This window comes from Pygocentrus nattereri, chromosome 26 (assembly GCF_015220715.1).
Source record: "Pygocentrus nattereri isolate fPygNat1 chromosome 26, fPygNat1.pri, whole genome shotgun sequence".
Taxonomy (NCBI): Eukaryota; Metazoa; Chordata; class Actinopteri; order Characiformes; family Serrasalmidae; genus Pygocentrus; species Pygocentrus nattereri.
The window spans coordinates 9356294-9370730 of record NC_051236.1 but is presented as its reverse complement, the minus strand read 5'-3'; the positions used below and the strand labels follow the sequence as shown (position 1 = coordinate 9370730).

The 14437-nt window shown below is 39.6% G+C and overlaps 1 protein-coding gene across 4 annotated transcripts in view; it reads left to right on the top strand.

The window, feature by feature from the left end:
* The window catches only part of slc12a5a (solute carrier family 12 member 5a), a 226528-nt gene that overhangs the window by 198953 nt on the left and 13138 nt on the right, over positions 1–14437 (top strand). For all 4 annotated transcript variants that reach the window (XM_037534817.1, XM_037534818.1, XM_037534819.1 and 1 more), the window contains 12 exons: positions 1726–1973; positions 3312–3523; positions 3947–4114; positions 4869–4967; positions 6622–6679; positions 6829–7003; positions 7572–7690; positions 7789–7887; positions 10342–10461; positions 10750–10854; positions 12958–13126; positions 13871–14066. In XM_037534817.1, coding sequence (XP_037390714.1) covers positions 1726–1973; positions 3312–3523; positions 3947–4114; positions 4869–4967; positions 6622–6679; positions 6829–7003; positions 7572–7690; positions 7789–7887; positions 10342–10461; positions 10750–10854; positions 12958–13126; positions 13871–14066 — 1768 coding nt within the window. The remainder of the gene's footprint in view (positions 1–1725; positions 1974–3311; positions 3524–3946; positions 4115–4868; positions 4968–6621; positions 6680–6828; positions 7004–7571; positions 7691–7788; positions 7888–10341; positions 10462–10749; positions 10855–12957; positions 13127–13870; positions 14067–14437) is intronic.

Here is a 14437-nt window from a genome sequence, read left to right as displayed (position 1 = left end):
TACACTAGTTCCCAGCAAGGTGTGATTTGCAGTGCTTTCTTATCATCATATATTTTTTCCATTTTTCTATCAAAGAAACGTCTTACAGTTATAGCCTAATTAATTATAGCCTGCTTGAAAGTTTGTGAACCCTTTAGAATTTTCTATATTTCTGCAGAAATTTGACCCGAAACTTCATCATATTTTCACACAAGCCCTAATAGTTGAACCAAATTAAAGAAATGAGACAAAAATATTAGACTTGGTCATTTATTTATTTATTTTATTTGTTTATTTAATTAAAATGATCGAATATTACATCTATGTGAGTGGCAAAAGTAGGTGAGCCTTTGCTTTCAGTATCTGGTGTAACTCCCTTGGGCAGCAATAACTGCAAATAACATTTCCAGTAACTGTTGATTTGTCCTGAACATCTGCTTGGTGAAATTTTAAAGCATTACTCTGTACAGAACAGCTTCAACTCTGTGAAGTTGGTGAGTTTCCTCCCATGAACTGCTGCTTCAGGTCCTTCCACAACATTTCTATAGGATTAAGATCAGGACTTTGACTTGGCCGTTCCGAAACATTAACTTTCTTCTTCTTTAACTATTCTTTGGTAAAATGACTTGTGTGCTTCAGGTTGTTGTCTTGCCGCATGACCCATGTTCTCTTGAGGTTCAGCTCATGGACAGATGTCCTGACATTTTTCTTTAGAATTTGCTGGTGTAATTCAAAGTTCATAGCTCCATCAATGATGGCAAGCTGTCCTGATCCAGATGCAGCAAAACAGGCACAAACCATGATACTACCACCACTGTGTTTCACAGATGGGATAAGGTTTTTGTGCTGGACTGCAGTGTTTAGTTTTCTCCAAACATCTATTTTGGTCTCATCTGTCCACATTGGTTCCAGTAGCCTTCTGGTTCCAGTAGCCTTCCAGTAGCCTTCCATGTCATCTTTAGTAAACTTCAGACGGGCAGCAGTGTTCTTTTTGGAGAGGAGCAGCTTTCTCCTTGCCATGCACACCAGTGTTGTTCAGTTTTCTCCTGGTGGGGGACTCATGAACATTCAATATTAGCCACTGTGAGAGAGGCCTTTAGTTGCTTAGAAGTTACCCTGGGTTCATTTGTGACCTTAGAGACTATCCACGCCTTGCTTTTGGTGGGATCTTTGTTGATCAACCCCTCCTGGGGAGTTTAAAATAGTCTTAAATTTCCTCCAGTAGTACACAGTTTGTCTGTCTGTGGATTGGTGGAGTTAAAACTCTTTAGAGATGATTTTGTAACCTAATCTAATATTTTTGTCTCATTTCTTTAATATGATTCTCTTTATCTACTATTAGGACGGGTATAAAACTGTTGAAGTTCAAGGTCCAATTTATGCATCTAAAAGGTTCATAACCTTTTAAACATCACTGTACTTGATATCTCTCACATCTCAGCATCCTCTTACTCTTCTGTAATAATATTCATCCTCTGGATCCCTGATAATTCTGAGTTTTGTGTACATTCAGGGGCATCGAGAAAGGAGAAAAGAAATCTAGATGTAAATCATATTAACAGCAGACTAAAGACGAATAAACAGTGTCACCAGCAGCCGTTTAAACAGCGTTAGCCAGCTAGTTAACACAACTGCTTGCAGAAATGTTTTGAGAAAGCCATATTTGATGTCATGGCTCAGGAAAGAAACCAAATGAAAAACATTTCTCTCTCTCTCTCTCTCTCTCTCTCTCTCTCTCTCTCTCAGATCTATATCGCGCCACAGGCAGCCATCTTCAAGATGGAGGGTTTAGAGGGTCCGGAAGCAGAGGCGGCCATGCTGAATAACATGCGTGTGTATGGCTCCCTGGTGTTGACCTTCATGGCGATAGTGGTGTTTGTGGGAGTGAAGTATGTCAACAAGCTGGCACTGGTGTTTCTGGCCTGCGTCATCTCTTCCATTCTGGCCGTCTATGCTGGTGTCATCAAGACCGCCATTGAGCCGCCTGTTTTCCCGTAAGTACTTCGAATCCTCTGGTAGTGTTCATCTTTTAAGCTCTGTCGGAGCTGGGCTAGTTTTATCTGGGGAGGTACTGTAATGTAGGTGATTTACTCCAGTACGAATCTGCAGTGCCTTTAATCTGACAGGCAATTCACTAGTGTTTAGAAGTTTGTGTCTAAAATTGATGCAATATGCCCATCCTGTACTATTTCACAGATTTTCTGAAGTAGATAGATAGATAGATAGATAGATAGATAGATAGATAGATAGATAGATAGATAGATAGATAGATAGATAGATACTTTATTCATCTATGAAGATTAAGAATTAACAAGGAAGATCAATAATTACTGGTCTAGGAAGCTGTGAATAAAAGTGAAGAAATGGTGGCCTAGAATGATAAAGACCGTAAAATGACAGAGGGAGCTGTATCACAAGTTAGAATAAAAACAGTGTCCAGAATTTATCATATTTCAAAATCTCAAGGCAGATAACTAGACCCAAATGTTAATGTAAAATAATAATTACAGTATATTTTTATCATGTAAAAACGTCTTGTTCACAGAATTCTTGAACAATTGAGTAGTAAGTATACCATTTGGTGTCTAGTTTGTAAATCCATATAGAATAAGTTATTATCAAATATCATTGCTGTCATATCACAACCAAACATCTCCATTTTTTTTCTAAATCTTTTGCATAATGGAATGATAGACCTAGTCCAAACGTTAAGAAGATAATGTATGCAGTCTCTCGTAAATTTGCCATTTTAGAGATATATGGGATGATATAAAATAGCAAAAATCCAAGTGTAATGTAATTCTGAGGCAAATTTACTGAAAAATTCAGTTATTAAAATCTAGTTAATATAATGCATGAGAATGCAGTAACACCACTGTGCAGCCTGTTGTGCTGCTTGTTGTTGCCCCTGTCATGTAATATGACATGAACATTCACGCTGTGACGTTTTAATACAGACTCTCTGTGGGAAATTAAACAGACAATCCAGTATGAATCATCCAGTTAAATCCTTTAGAAATGACATTACAGAACATCCACTTGTAAAACCACACCAGCTGCAGTATTGATTTAATAACACGGGTAGCTAGTTTTACTAACTACAGGCTAAAATCATGTTTTATGATGACAATTTTAGCTCATCTCCAGCTGAAGTATGGGACAGGATGGTGCTGCCCCAGCCTTTCATAGCATTCCCAGCCAGTTCCAGCTGATTAATTGATATGTGATTTGATAGGGGATTAATAAGAGAGCATATAAGAACTGACCCCATGTGAAATGAATTAACCCAGTGCCGTCAAAATCCCCCTACATGCAAATCCAAATGTCCACAGAGTATGCATGCTGGGGAACCGGACTCTGATATGGAAGGGCTTTGACGTGTGCGCCAAGGTGATGGAAAGGGAGAACGCCACGGTCACCACCAAACTCTGGAGACTCTTCTGCGATTCAGAGTTCCTCAACGCCACCTGTGATACCTACTTCACCAATAACAACGTGACAGAGATACAGGGCATCCCTGGCGTTACCAGTGGCATTCTGAAAGGTGCACACTCACGCTCTATCCATTCACAAAAGCACTGCACCACCCTTCATAGCATAGACAATGTGTTCATACATGGAATTAGTAATACATCTGAATATTTTAGACAATATGGTCATTGATTTTTTGGTAGACGTAAGGTAAGACGACATGCCTGTAGCCAGACCAAGACATTAGTGCTTCAAATGGGCAGGGCCTGCCAGCGCACCCAGTTTTATTACACACTTCTATAACCTAGGAGTAGCTGAATAATAGGTCTTGGTATGTAGTACGTCTGGCCTTTTAAGGGGTTAAAATTACATGGATTGCATTTTCCTTTCCGCTCATAAACTTGTTCCTTGTCTCTCTCACCTCTCTTTCTTTATCATGCATGTTCTTCCTCTCACTCATTTTCTGTCTCCCGCTCTCTGCCTCTCTGTCTTTCAGAGAACCTGTTTGGGAATTATCTGGAGAAGGGGGTGATCTTGCAAAAGAATGGTCTTTCCTCCTATGATGAGCCAGATGCCGTGCCCACTAACACAAACCGCTATGTGGTGGCTGACATCACCACCTTCTTCACACTCCTGGTTGGGATTTATTTCCCTTCCGTCACAGGTCAGTCACAACACCCTGGGGGCTGACCCTCCGCAGTGCTGCAGTGTTAACAGAATATGCCACTCAGGCATGCTAGCTTGGCTAATGGTCTCTCTTCTATTCATGGCATTGATGCGGATGAACCTGTGTGAAAACTATGTGCACTCCAAATTCTTCATTCTAGGAAGAAGCGTCATATGATGGGCAAAAGATTATTGGGCGAGTCTAAGCTGTTCAGTTTTATTGGAGCTGTTATTTTGCATCGAATTGCATGAAATGATGAGACAAAAGTGCTGTTCTGACTTTCAAATGTTCTGCTAGTAGATTTTTTTTTCATCCAGTCACTGTTGAACGTTAAAACAAAGTGAAAACATGCCGTCTGTATTTCAGATTTTCCTGAATGATAACATGTTAAAAATGTGTGTTTGTGGCCTTTGGTTAAATTTCTCTGACTTTTGAAACTGTGCCCACTCCCATTTCTCCCCTATATGAATGACATGAATACAGGAAAGTAATTAGAGTGATGCTGATATTCCAGGCTTGTGTGTTGGATCTTGCCTTTTGTGTTTGAAGTTTTGGGAATTGTGTGTAATGTTCTGAGAAATTTGTAATTGTGACTCATTTCTGGATTTCTGAATACTTCTAATATTTAATATGACACTGAGTGAGAGATACTGAGTTAATACTGTGCCAACCTGAACTTTCCAAAAAATAATCTGTTTCCAATATTTCTGTCTTAACCCTCATCATGCGGGTCTCTGTATGTGTGAAACAGGTATTATGGCCGGGTCTAACCGCTCTGGTGATCTGCGTGATGCTCAGAAATCAATTCCAATTGGCACCATCTTGGCCATCAGCACCACCTCCTTCATCTGTATCCTTAGAAATGCACCCAACCCCAACCTGCACATACAAACGCTGCTCCATCTTGTGGTCCTACACTTTCCTACAATGTAAAATATATTACTGTAAACTGAAACTGCAAGGACCTGCATGTGAGCCTGCACTTTAATTCCACAGTCTCATGACTTCATAGCTTGCTGTTGGAACAAAACCACATATTTTCATTTTTGAGAATTTCAGCTGCGCTTTATACTGTGTAAAACGTTTATGATGTTTGTACCAAAGGAATTAGTTGAGAAAAGAATATTTCAAACTTAGACTGAACATTTCTTTCTTCTCCAGTCAATTTTTGAAGAGTTGAGGTTTTGTTCTGACAGCGATGATTATAGAACAATTTATAGTAGTTACTAAATAATGAGCTTTGACATTAGTAACTGGGTAATAATCTGGCAGTTTGAGATTAAACTTGGTAACTCCTTGTGTATATCAACCAGTATATCTACACTTACAGGAACAGCAGCTTTTATATATAGTAACACATTTATCAACACATTTATGTCTCATTTGGTATCACTGCATCCATGCAGAGTACTGTGCAAAAGTCTTTTGCTGCGTTTACATGTTGCCACTGAAAAAATACATTGTTCCATACCTCATAGCGGTATACCACCAACAGCAGCATGCAGCCATGGAAGTGTTTCTGTAGCGAAAGTGTTGTTTTTTTCCGCCACTGTGACAAAACAAAACAAAAGCTGGAAAAATTGAACTCTTGATAGAAAGAGTTCCATCTGCTGACTCTTACGGTGCCCTTCCCATGCTGAGGGCAATAGCAGAGTTCTCTCTTGTTGCTTTGTTTAATACAATAGATTTCTGGTTTGCTGGTTTGCCATTAACTGCCTACCACCAACATGTAAACGCCACATTATGCAGGCATTAAGACAGTTTAAAGCTATTTATCTGGCCAGTATGCTTGTTTACTGCCTATAAAAACAGTAAATAACATTAGAATATGTACAAATAATAATTTGTACATCTTCTAACTGCACTCCAGCAATTACAGGGATTTGTTCTGTTCCATCAGACGTGCCTGATTTCATTTAAGGAATTATTGATTCAATAAACTAGGCACTGGAGGATAACAGTACATTACATTTACGCCATTTGGCAGAGCGTCTGACAGTTTCATTATTTTTACATGGGTAGGCGAAGCTAGTGTTAGGAGTCTTGCTCAAAAACTCTTATTGGTGTAGTGTAGGGTGCTACAGCATAGAAGGCAGACTACACTACGCAGTAAACACTGGACGTCTTCGAGGAGAGCTTCAGAAATGACACGCTCACATAAAGTCATGTACTGTTTATTTGTTTATTTGTATTTCTTCTATTATAAGTGTTTTTGAATAAATAAATGCTTACTTATCAGGGCTGGTTTCCCAAAACATCACAGTCCATAGATGACTCATAGAGGGTAGCGCGAGCATCACACTGAACACTCTCTCTCTAGTTAAGTTGATCTTAGCAATAAGTTGTTTTTGGTAAACCCAGCTCAGATAAATAGCTTTGCATATCATTTTCTCAGGTGTCTATGGCTTTTGCACAGTACTGTGTATAGTTCATTAATATGTAAATGACCTGGATCAGCTTTCCATCTTTAAGAAGTGTGACTTTTTTTTAACTCTGGCTCTCAGACATGTCCAGTGTGGTGCTGTTTGGTTCCTGCATTGAGGGATCAGTGCTGAGGGATAAGTAAGATTCCTCTTTATTTGTTCTTACAACTATCAAATTGGTGTTTTTATTTATTGTTGTATGTAGTGAGCTGAATGTCTTTTGCTGCTTTTGTGCCAGGTCCTGTCTGATTAGTTTCATGAGCTAATGTTACTCTGTGATGGGTTCAGGTTTGGTGAGGCTGTACGGGGGAATCTGGTGATAGGCACGTTAGCGTGGCCGTCTCCATGGGTCATCGTCTTCGGCTCCTTCTTCTCCACCTGCGGGGCCGGACTCCAGAGCTTGACGGGTGCCCCGCGTCTTCTGCAGGCCATAGCCAGGGACGGGATAGTGCCGTTTCTCCGGGTGAGACACACACAGACACAAAACACCTATCTTTTACAAATATTTTTACAGTACCCCTGAAGTAACAATTAAAATCTTAAAAAATACAATAGAATAGTAATTGGTTATATATATTATATGTTATGCCCTACTGAAAACAATATTGGAGCATCCCTAAATTTTAACACTTAAGAATGTGATGATCTATGAATATGCATGACTATGCAAATTGTATAGGGAGCAGCAGCTTAAGCTAACATAGGTTTACCTGCTTTGAAATCTTTATTCTCTAAACTTAACAGTGAGGCTAAGTTGAACTGGACTAGAACCTGTGTGGTGATATATGAAGATGTTTTAGCCCTTTTGTTAAGCTAATACTAGCTTCTAAGGACAGTACAACAAGGGTAGAAGGGTAGCTAAGCTATCAAGGACAGCCAAACAAGAGTAGCTAAGCTAACAATGACAGCCAAACAAGAGTAGCTAAGCTAACCAGCTAACAAGCTTTTGACAGGCTGTGCACACACGCAACCACTGATTCAGCAACGTTTCTTCTTTCGTACCATATTCATGATGTTTGTTTGCCTGTCAGATTTTCGGCCATGGCAAAGCTAATGGGGAGCCCACCTGGGCTCTACTTCTGACGGCTTTTATCTGCGAGAGCGGGATCCTCATCGCCTCTCTGGACTCGGTTGCGCCCATCCTCTCAATGTAAAGGGCTTTTATAATTGTATTTGCTTGTTACCGTATCTCACTGTGGCAGTCGTGTGATTGTGATAGTGCTGAAACACTGTTCTCGCTCCCTGCAGGTTCTTCTTGATGTGCTACATGTTTGTGAACCTGGCCTGCGCCTTACAGACTCTGCTAAGGACCCCCAACTGGAGACCCCGCTTCAAGTTCTACCACTGGTGTGCAGAGCACACATGTACACACACATATATATGCAGAATGTAGAGTGATTGTATTATGAATGAAGCCTATCGTGGAGCAAATGAATCTGTGATTTGTTTCGTGGCACTCTTGATTTCCAGGCGATAAAATTGCCTGGAGAAACGCTACGGGGAAGCAGAGCGCATTTCAAAACCGGTCATTTTCATCTAGCAAATGTTGATGCTTTTTTGCAAAATGAGCAAAACCAATCAGTACGTAACTCCCTGCTATTCCACACTGAAACAAATGAACCCTGACATCACTGCCGAAATCAGAGACTGGGATGTTGTCCAAACTGCTTGTCATTAACACATTCAGGCCGTGAGATTTACTGAGATCCTAAATAAAGAGGGCTAATTTGCGTGTGCAGTGCAGTAGATTGGCGAGCAGTTCATGGGCGATTTGCAAAGAATAATTGCATACATGGTGTAAAAGGTGAAAAAAAAAAGATATTTCAAATGAGGCTTTTGCATAGGTTAATTGTTCTCCATAGCTAAGGAGAGCTCAGGTCTCAAAGTGGTTATAGCCAAAAAAGGGGGAGTAATAATATAGTAATATAAAAAATAATTGAAAGAGTTAGAAGACCATAGAAAGACATAGGAAGAAGAACAGAAGACAAAATAGTATATGAAGCATTGACAAATAAACCCAGATTCAGTATGTTAAGCCAATCAGAATTCATGTTTAAAACTTCATACAAAATGAGCATTTTAAACTAAAAATGTGCTACAAATATTGGCAGCATTTCAGTATATTTGGACATCATAAATGATTCTTAGTAAGCCTTAACATACCAGAAGCTGGTAATTAGCTGACTGCTTATTACGACTTTATTAAGCAATTAACACCTTCTTAGTTGAATGATTCCCTTTATAACTGGGGCCAGTGTTTATGCATTTAGAGCTAACTGGTGATTTCCTATTGATGTATTGTACAGAATAAAAATGCTCCCAGCTACTGCTTTCTTGAGATGGTCTAATGAGACTCAGTGTTGACTAAAATCTAGCTTTTCCCTCTACAACAAGGAGCGTTTGATTTATTTAAAGCTAATTTGTGATTTACAAATCTGATGTTGATACAAATCAAAAATAGTGATCTCAAAAGGAAAAAGACTGCAATGTCGTTCATTAGGAATTTTATTATGGATTCTTGCATAAGCACAGAACCAGTACACAGGAAAGGGTTGTGCTCAAGATGTATGATAAACAATGTATAATAACAAGCAGTTACTGCTTAATAAAGTAACAATGGGCAGCCAGTTCATTAGCATTTATCAACTACTGAATAGAAAAGGCTAAAAAATAGTAATGGATAGTTAATGATAATGATTATGTAAAAGTTAATGATGTATTATCCTGAAATATAAAATGTTTAATTCACCTTATGTATTAATTAATAAAGTAGCACTAAGCAGCCAGTTAAAGCTGCTCTATGGAAGATATTTTTTTGGTAAAACTGTAGTTGCATTAATGAGGACAAAACACAGAAAAATATGTTGTGCACTGCTGCGAGTTGCCCTGTAAAGCCTGAAATAATAGTCTTCAGAGCTCTTGAGTCGAGGGGTTTTTCAGAGCACTTCATACATCTTCATGTATTTAATGTCACACACAGGCTCAGAAAGAAGGTCTGGCTGGATCACACACACACACACACATACACACACACACACACATACACACATCTTCTAAGCCGCTTCTCCTGGGTCGCGGGGGTGCTGGAGGCTATCCCAGCGGTCATTGGGCGGAAGGCAGGATACACCCTGGACAGGTTCTGGCTGGATCTAAAATGCAAAATCAACATTATACCGATGAAGATATGATGACAATAGTAAATAATTCACTCACATTCTTGGAAGACACGCCCTTCACCAAGTTCTCTTTGAATACTTTTCAACACACTCACTATCTTCAAATTCATCCATTCAGTGAACAAGACTGATACGCAGCCCATGTTACAAAAAATTGTTTGTTGAGTGCAGTTACACATTCCTGCCAGAGAGGTCCCCAATTCCCCAAGTCTTACATAGTGGAGCTTTACTTGTTAGGTATTGGCTTGTTAAGGCTTAATAAGTTAATAAGCATTACAAAGGCACTATAATATCTTCTTTTATCCCCAAAATACTAGGATAAACAGTTGAAATAGCATTTTAGCATTGCATTGTGGGTACTAATCTGTCTGTTTGCATCGCCCTATATTTTTCACTCCTTTTTTTTAAAGAAAGAACACAAATTACATTTCATAAGGACAACAGAAGGCACATGCTATTTGGCTCATTCAAAATCATGCAATTTTGTGTAGGAGATTTGACACTTTTTTCAGGTATTATCAAGTTTGCACCTGATTTACACACGCAAACCTCTAATAAATAAGGGCCTCTCTCTGTCTGAGAAATACTGACTAATCCTCCTCGCTCTCTTTCTCTGTCTCTGCAGGGCTCTGTCTTTCCTGGGCATGAGCCTGTGTCTCTCGCTCATGTTCATCTGCTCTTGGTACTATGCCATCGTTGCCATGGTGATCGCCAGCTGTATCTACAAGTATATCGAGTTCCAGGGGTGAGTGAGAAGGGGTTGGGCAGATTGTTTTTTTGGCATTTGACATGTCAGAGTTTCTGCTCTAGTGCAATCCTCCTCAGCCAGCGAGAGGCAGAACTTGATCCAGGATTCGATTTATTTTGTGTCTTCCTTTTTAAACTTGTTGAGAGTCAAGCTGCGTCGTGACCTCAGCTGGAGGAGATCAGATAGTGGGGAGGATTCAGCGAGAGGATTACAGCCTTAGAGTCATTGCAGAAGCTTTGTTTGTGTGTGTGGCTGCTAATTTGGATCTGACTTGGTTGTTGACAGGGCCGAGAAAGAGTGGGGAGATGGGATACGTGGGCTATCCTTGAGCGCGGCTCGTTACGCCCTCATGAGGCTGGAGGAAGGGCCACCACATACCAAAAACTGGAGGTGAGGGTCCGACAGCACACACTCACACTCTTACAAGACTCAAAAGTTTGAAATCACTTGTTTACGCACAATAATAATTTCATTAAAGGACCCATATACTACAATTTTCTTGTATTTTATGTTTTGCTCTCTTTTATCCCTTAGAATTAAACAGGCCTGTTTTGTTACTTTGTCTTTAAGACTAATATGAGATAAACACGCTCTGTTCTGATTGGCTGGCCTGCATTGTGCCTCATTCAAAAGCACTCAGAGCTGAAACACTTCTTATAACTTCAGTGTGAATGGACAGAGCTAAACTGTTGTAGGCTGAATAGGCAGATATACATAAATGTGCTGGATTTCAGGACATCACAGTAACACTGGATTTTAAACAGACAGTTTAGTTTCCATATATGGACCATATGGACTGGTACATTTTGAAACTTTAATAATGTTGACATATATTTACTTTAATAAGTAAATTAGGTTTTCCGTGATATGGCCCTTTAGCAGAATCTATTAAGTTTAAGTGATACTTATTAGTCCCACAACGGGGAAATTTCACCTTCGCATTTAACCCATCCGTGAAGTGAAACACCACATACACACTAGGGGGCAGTGAGCACGCTTGCCCACAGTGGTGGGCAGCCCTATCCATGGCGCCTGGGGAGCAATTGAGGGTTAGGTGTCTTGCTCAAGGACACCTCAGTCACGGACTGTCGATGCTGTGGATCGAACCGACAACCTTCCGGTCACAGGGCCAGTTCCTTAACTTCCAGCCCACGACTGTCCCCAAGATCAAAATGTATGCAAGACTAACATTGACTCATATTAACCACACTAAACTGTACATTTTAGATCTTTTGTTCAGTTGTAAAACACTAAATAAAACACAGGCAGTGAGTTCTTGATACGTTATCTGCCTCAAGATTTGATCACTCCTCATCAAATATGATGCCAGATGGATGTTCATTTCATCAGAACTTCATACTTGATGTTATGCAGCTTTCTCATTCAGTATGGACAGTTCATCAATCTGAACTAAATTTTGATTCTTTTTTTATTTTATTGCACCTACTAATTATTTGAAAACCAATGAAGAAAGACTGCACGATATGGACATAAAGTGCTCTGTTAGATATCAAGAAAGCTGCAGCTGTTCTGTCCATTTTATCTTGGTATGGCTGTGTTTATGAAGAGATGTGAATTGTTTTCACAGCAGGGGTTCTCGACCCTCCCCTTTCGCCCCTTATTGCTCACTAACAGCTCAACACAGAGTCAAAACATTTCACACAGAGAGCCAAAAGTGTTCTAGTTAATCTAATTGCAGAGTTACAGGGAAAATATGTTATTTGATTTATTAATTAAAAACATCTAATAATTAAAAACCCACCACTATGTTGTGTTATGTATGTATTTATGTCCCTATAGCATCATGCTAATCTGTGGTAATTTGATCATTTCCTGCAATCCTTAATATTGTGTTTGTCATGGAAAATCACAAGAATGTATTTCCAAAACAGGAATTTTACAGGAGAAGGCAAACAGTTCTTAAATTGCAATGTAAATGAATGTAAGATGTTTTATTCTAAGTGATTTTGAAGCATTTCATTGGTCCATTCATCATGATTTTTTTCTACATACTGTAATAGACAACCGTCATGTTCAAATGATGTAAAAAAAAAATTAAAACCAACAAAAAAATCAAATCAAATTGTGAGAATCAAATCATACATTTATTTGCAACTTTGGTTGGTTTAAAAATCATTGCACATCACTGAAGATCAGGTGATAATCACTGATTCTGAACAATGATTCCAAACCTTTGAACCTTAGCGTACATATTCACAAACTTACTGTGTGCAAACTTCACAGGAAAATAAAAATGATCTGAGAGGCTCACGAGGGCATCACAGATGTATAAGCCATATGAGAATGTTTAAAATGTCATGAAGACAAGCATGACTAAATGCATTTGTGCTTCCTGTTTTTAGCCAACAGCTGAGGCCTCTCTCTCAGACCCACTCTTTAAAGTAGACATGGGAAATTATACAGAAGGGCACATGAATATCACATGTCCTTTCACCTCGCTTTCTCTCTCTCTCTCTCTCTCTCTCTCTCTAGGCCTCAGATTTTGGTGCTGGTCAGTGTGGATGCAGAGCAGAATGTTGAGCAGCCTCGTCTGCTCTCTCTGACCAATCAGCTGAAGGCAGGGAAAGGCCTGACCATAGTGGGCACAGCGCTGGCTGGAACCTTCCTGGACAATCACCCTCAAGCCCAACAAGCTGAACAGGTAAAGTACTCATAAGCACATGAACAATCACACTCATTTTCTCAAATGTGAATTGCATTACTGATTGCATACCGACATACTAAATTCTCAGTTGTAGGTTAGATGTAAAAATGGCACAAGAAAGAAAGGTAACACTGGCCCTAGAGCACAAAATCTAATTTACTTAATGAGTTATTAAGAAAATTCTTACTTATAACATAACTCGCTTCTGTTTCTGAGAATGGCTTTCTCCAGAGTGATGGAGCTCCGTCCAGTACCTTTGGGAATAAGTTTGTGATCCACAGCTGATGACCTAACATCAGTACGTGATCTCACTAATGCTCTTGTGGCTGAATGTAATCAAATTCACACAGCAACGTTTTAACATCTAGTGTAAAGCATTCCTAGGAGAGGATTAAACCATATTAATACCCTTGATTTCCAAAGAGACTTTGTACTGTTATGTATAGCAGTAGATCTCATATTGGTCCTCAGGACCCCACCAGAAGCCCACCCACCCCTTCCCAGATGGCCCCTGAGATGGTGTTGTGAGTTGGGAAAGAGCAAAAACATGGACTTGAGGACTAGTTTGAAAACCACTGATCTAAAGAAATGTAAAGAAGCAAACTTTGGATACCAGTCAAGCAACATTTGGGACATTGCGAAAGTATTCAGTATTCATTGCACTGAATAAATACTCTGTGTTCATATTATTGATGGAAAAGTGACTTCAGTTTTGATTTTCTTTCCCCTCTCTCCTTCCAGTCTGTGAAGAAGCTAATGGAGACTGAGAAGGTGAAGGGCTTCTGTCAGGTGGTGGTCTCCTCAAACATCCGTGATGGCACCTCTCACCTGGTCCAGGCCAGTGGGCTGGGTGGCCTGCAGCACAACACTGTGCTGGTCAGCTGGCCTCGCAACTGGAAGCAGGCTGAGGACCACCAGCTCTGGAGGAACTTCATTGGTAAGTCCCCAGAGCCCTATTCCAGTAGGTGCATATAGGTGCTTACCCAGGTGGGGGATTGAACCCCAGTTCAGTCTTTGAAAATACAAATCAGCCCTTCCAAAAAATAAATAAATACATTTAAAAATTATTAACCATTCCACCATTTTTTTGGATCATCATTATTTTGTTTTCTGTTTCATTGCGTACAACCTTTTACATTAAAAAACAAAACTATGCTTTATGTTTGCTTTAATAAGCCATTTATTTTAAATACAGGGCATTAAACAATGCTATACCATGCTTATATGATTTTGACCAAAAATGTCACAATTATCAGCTCAGACGATCCCAAATACCAAGTATTAAAGGATCCAGATCAAGACTGGTTG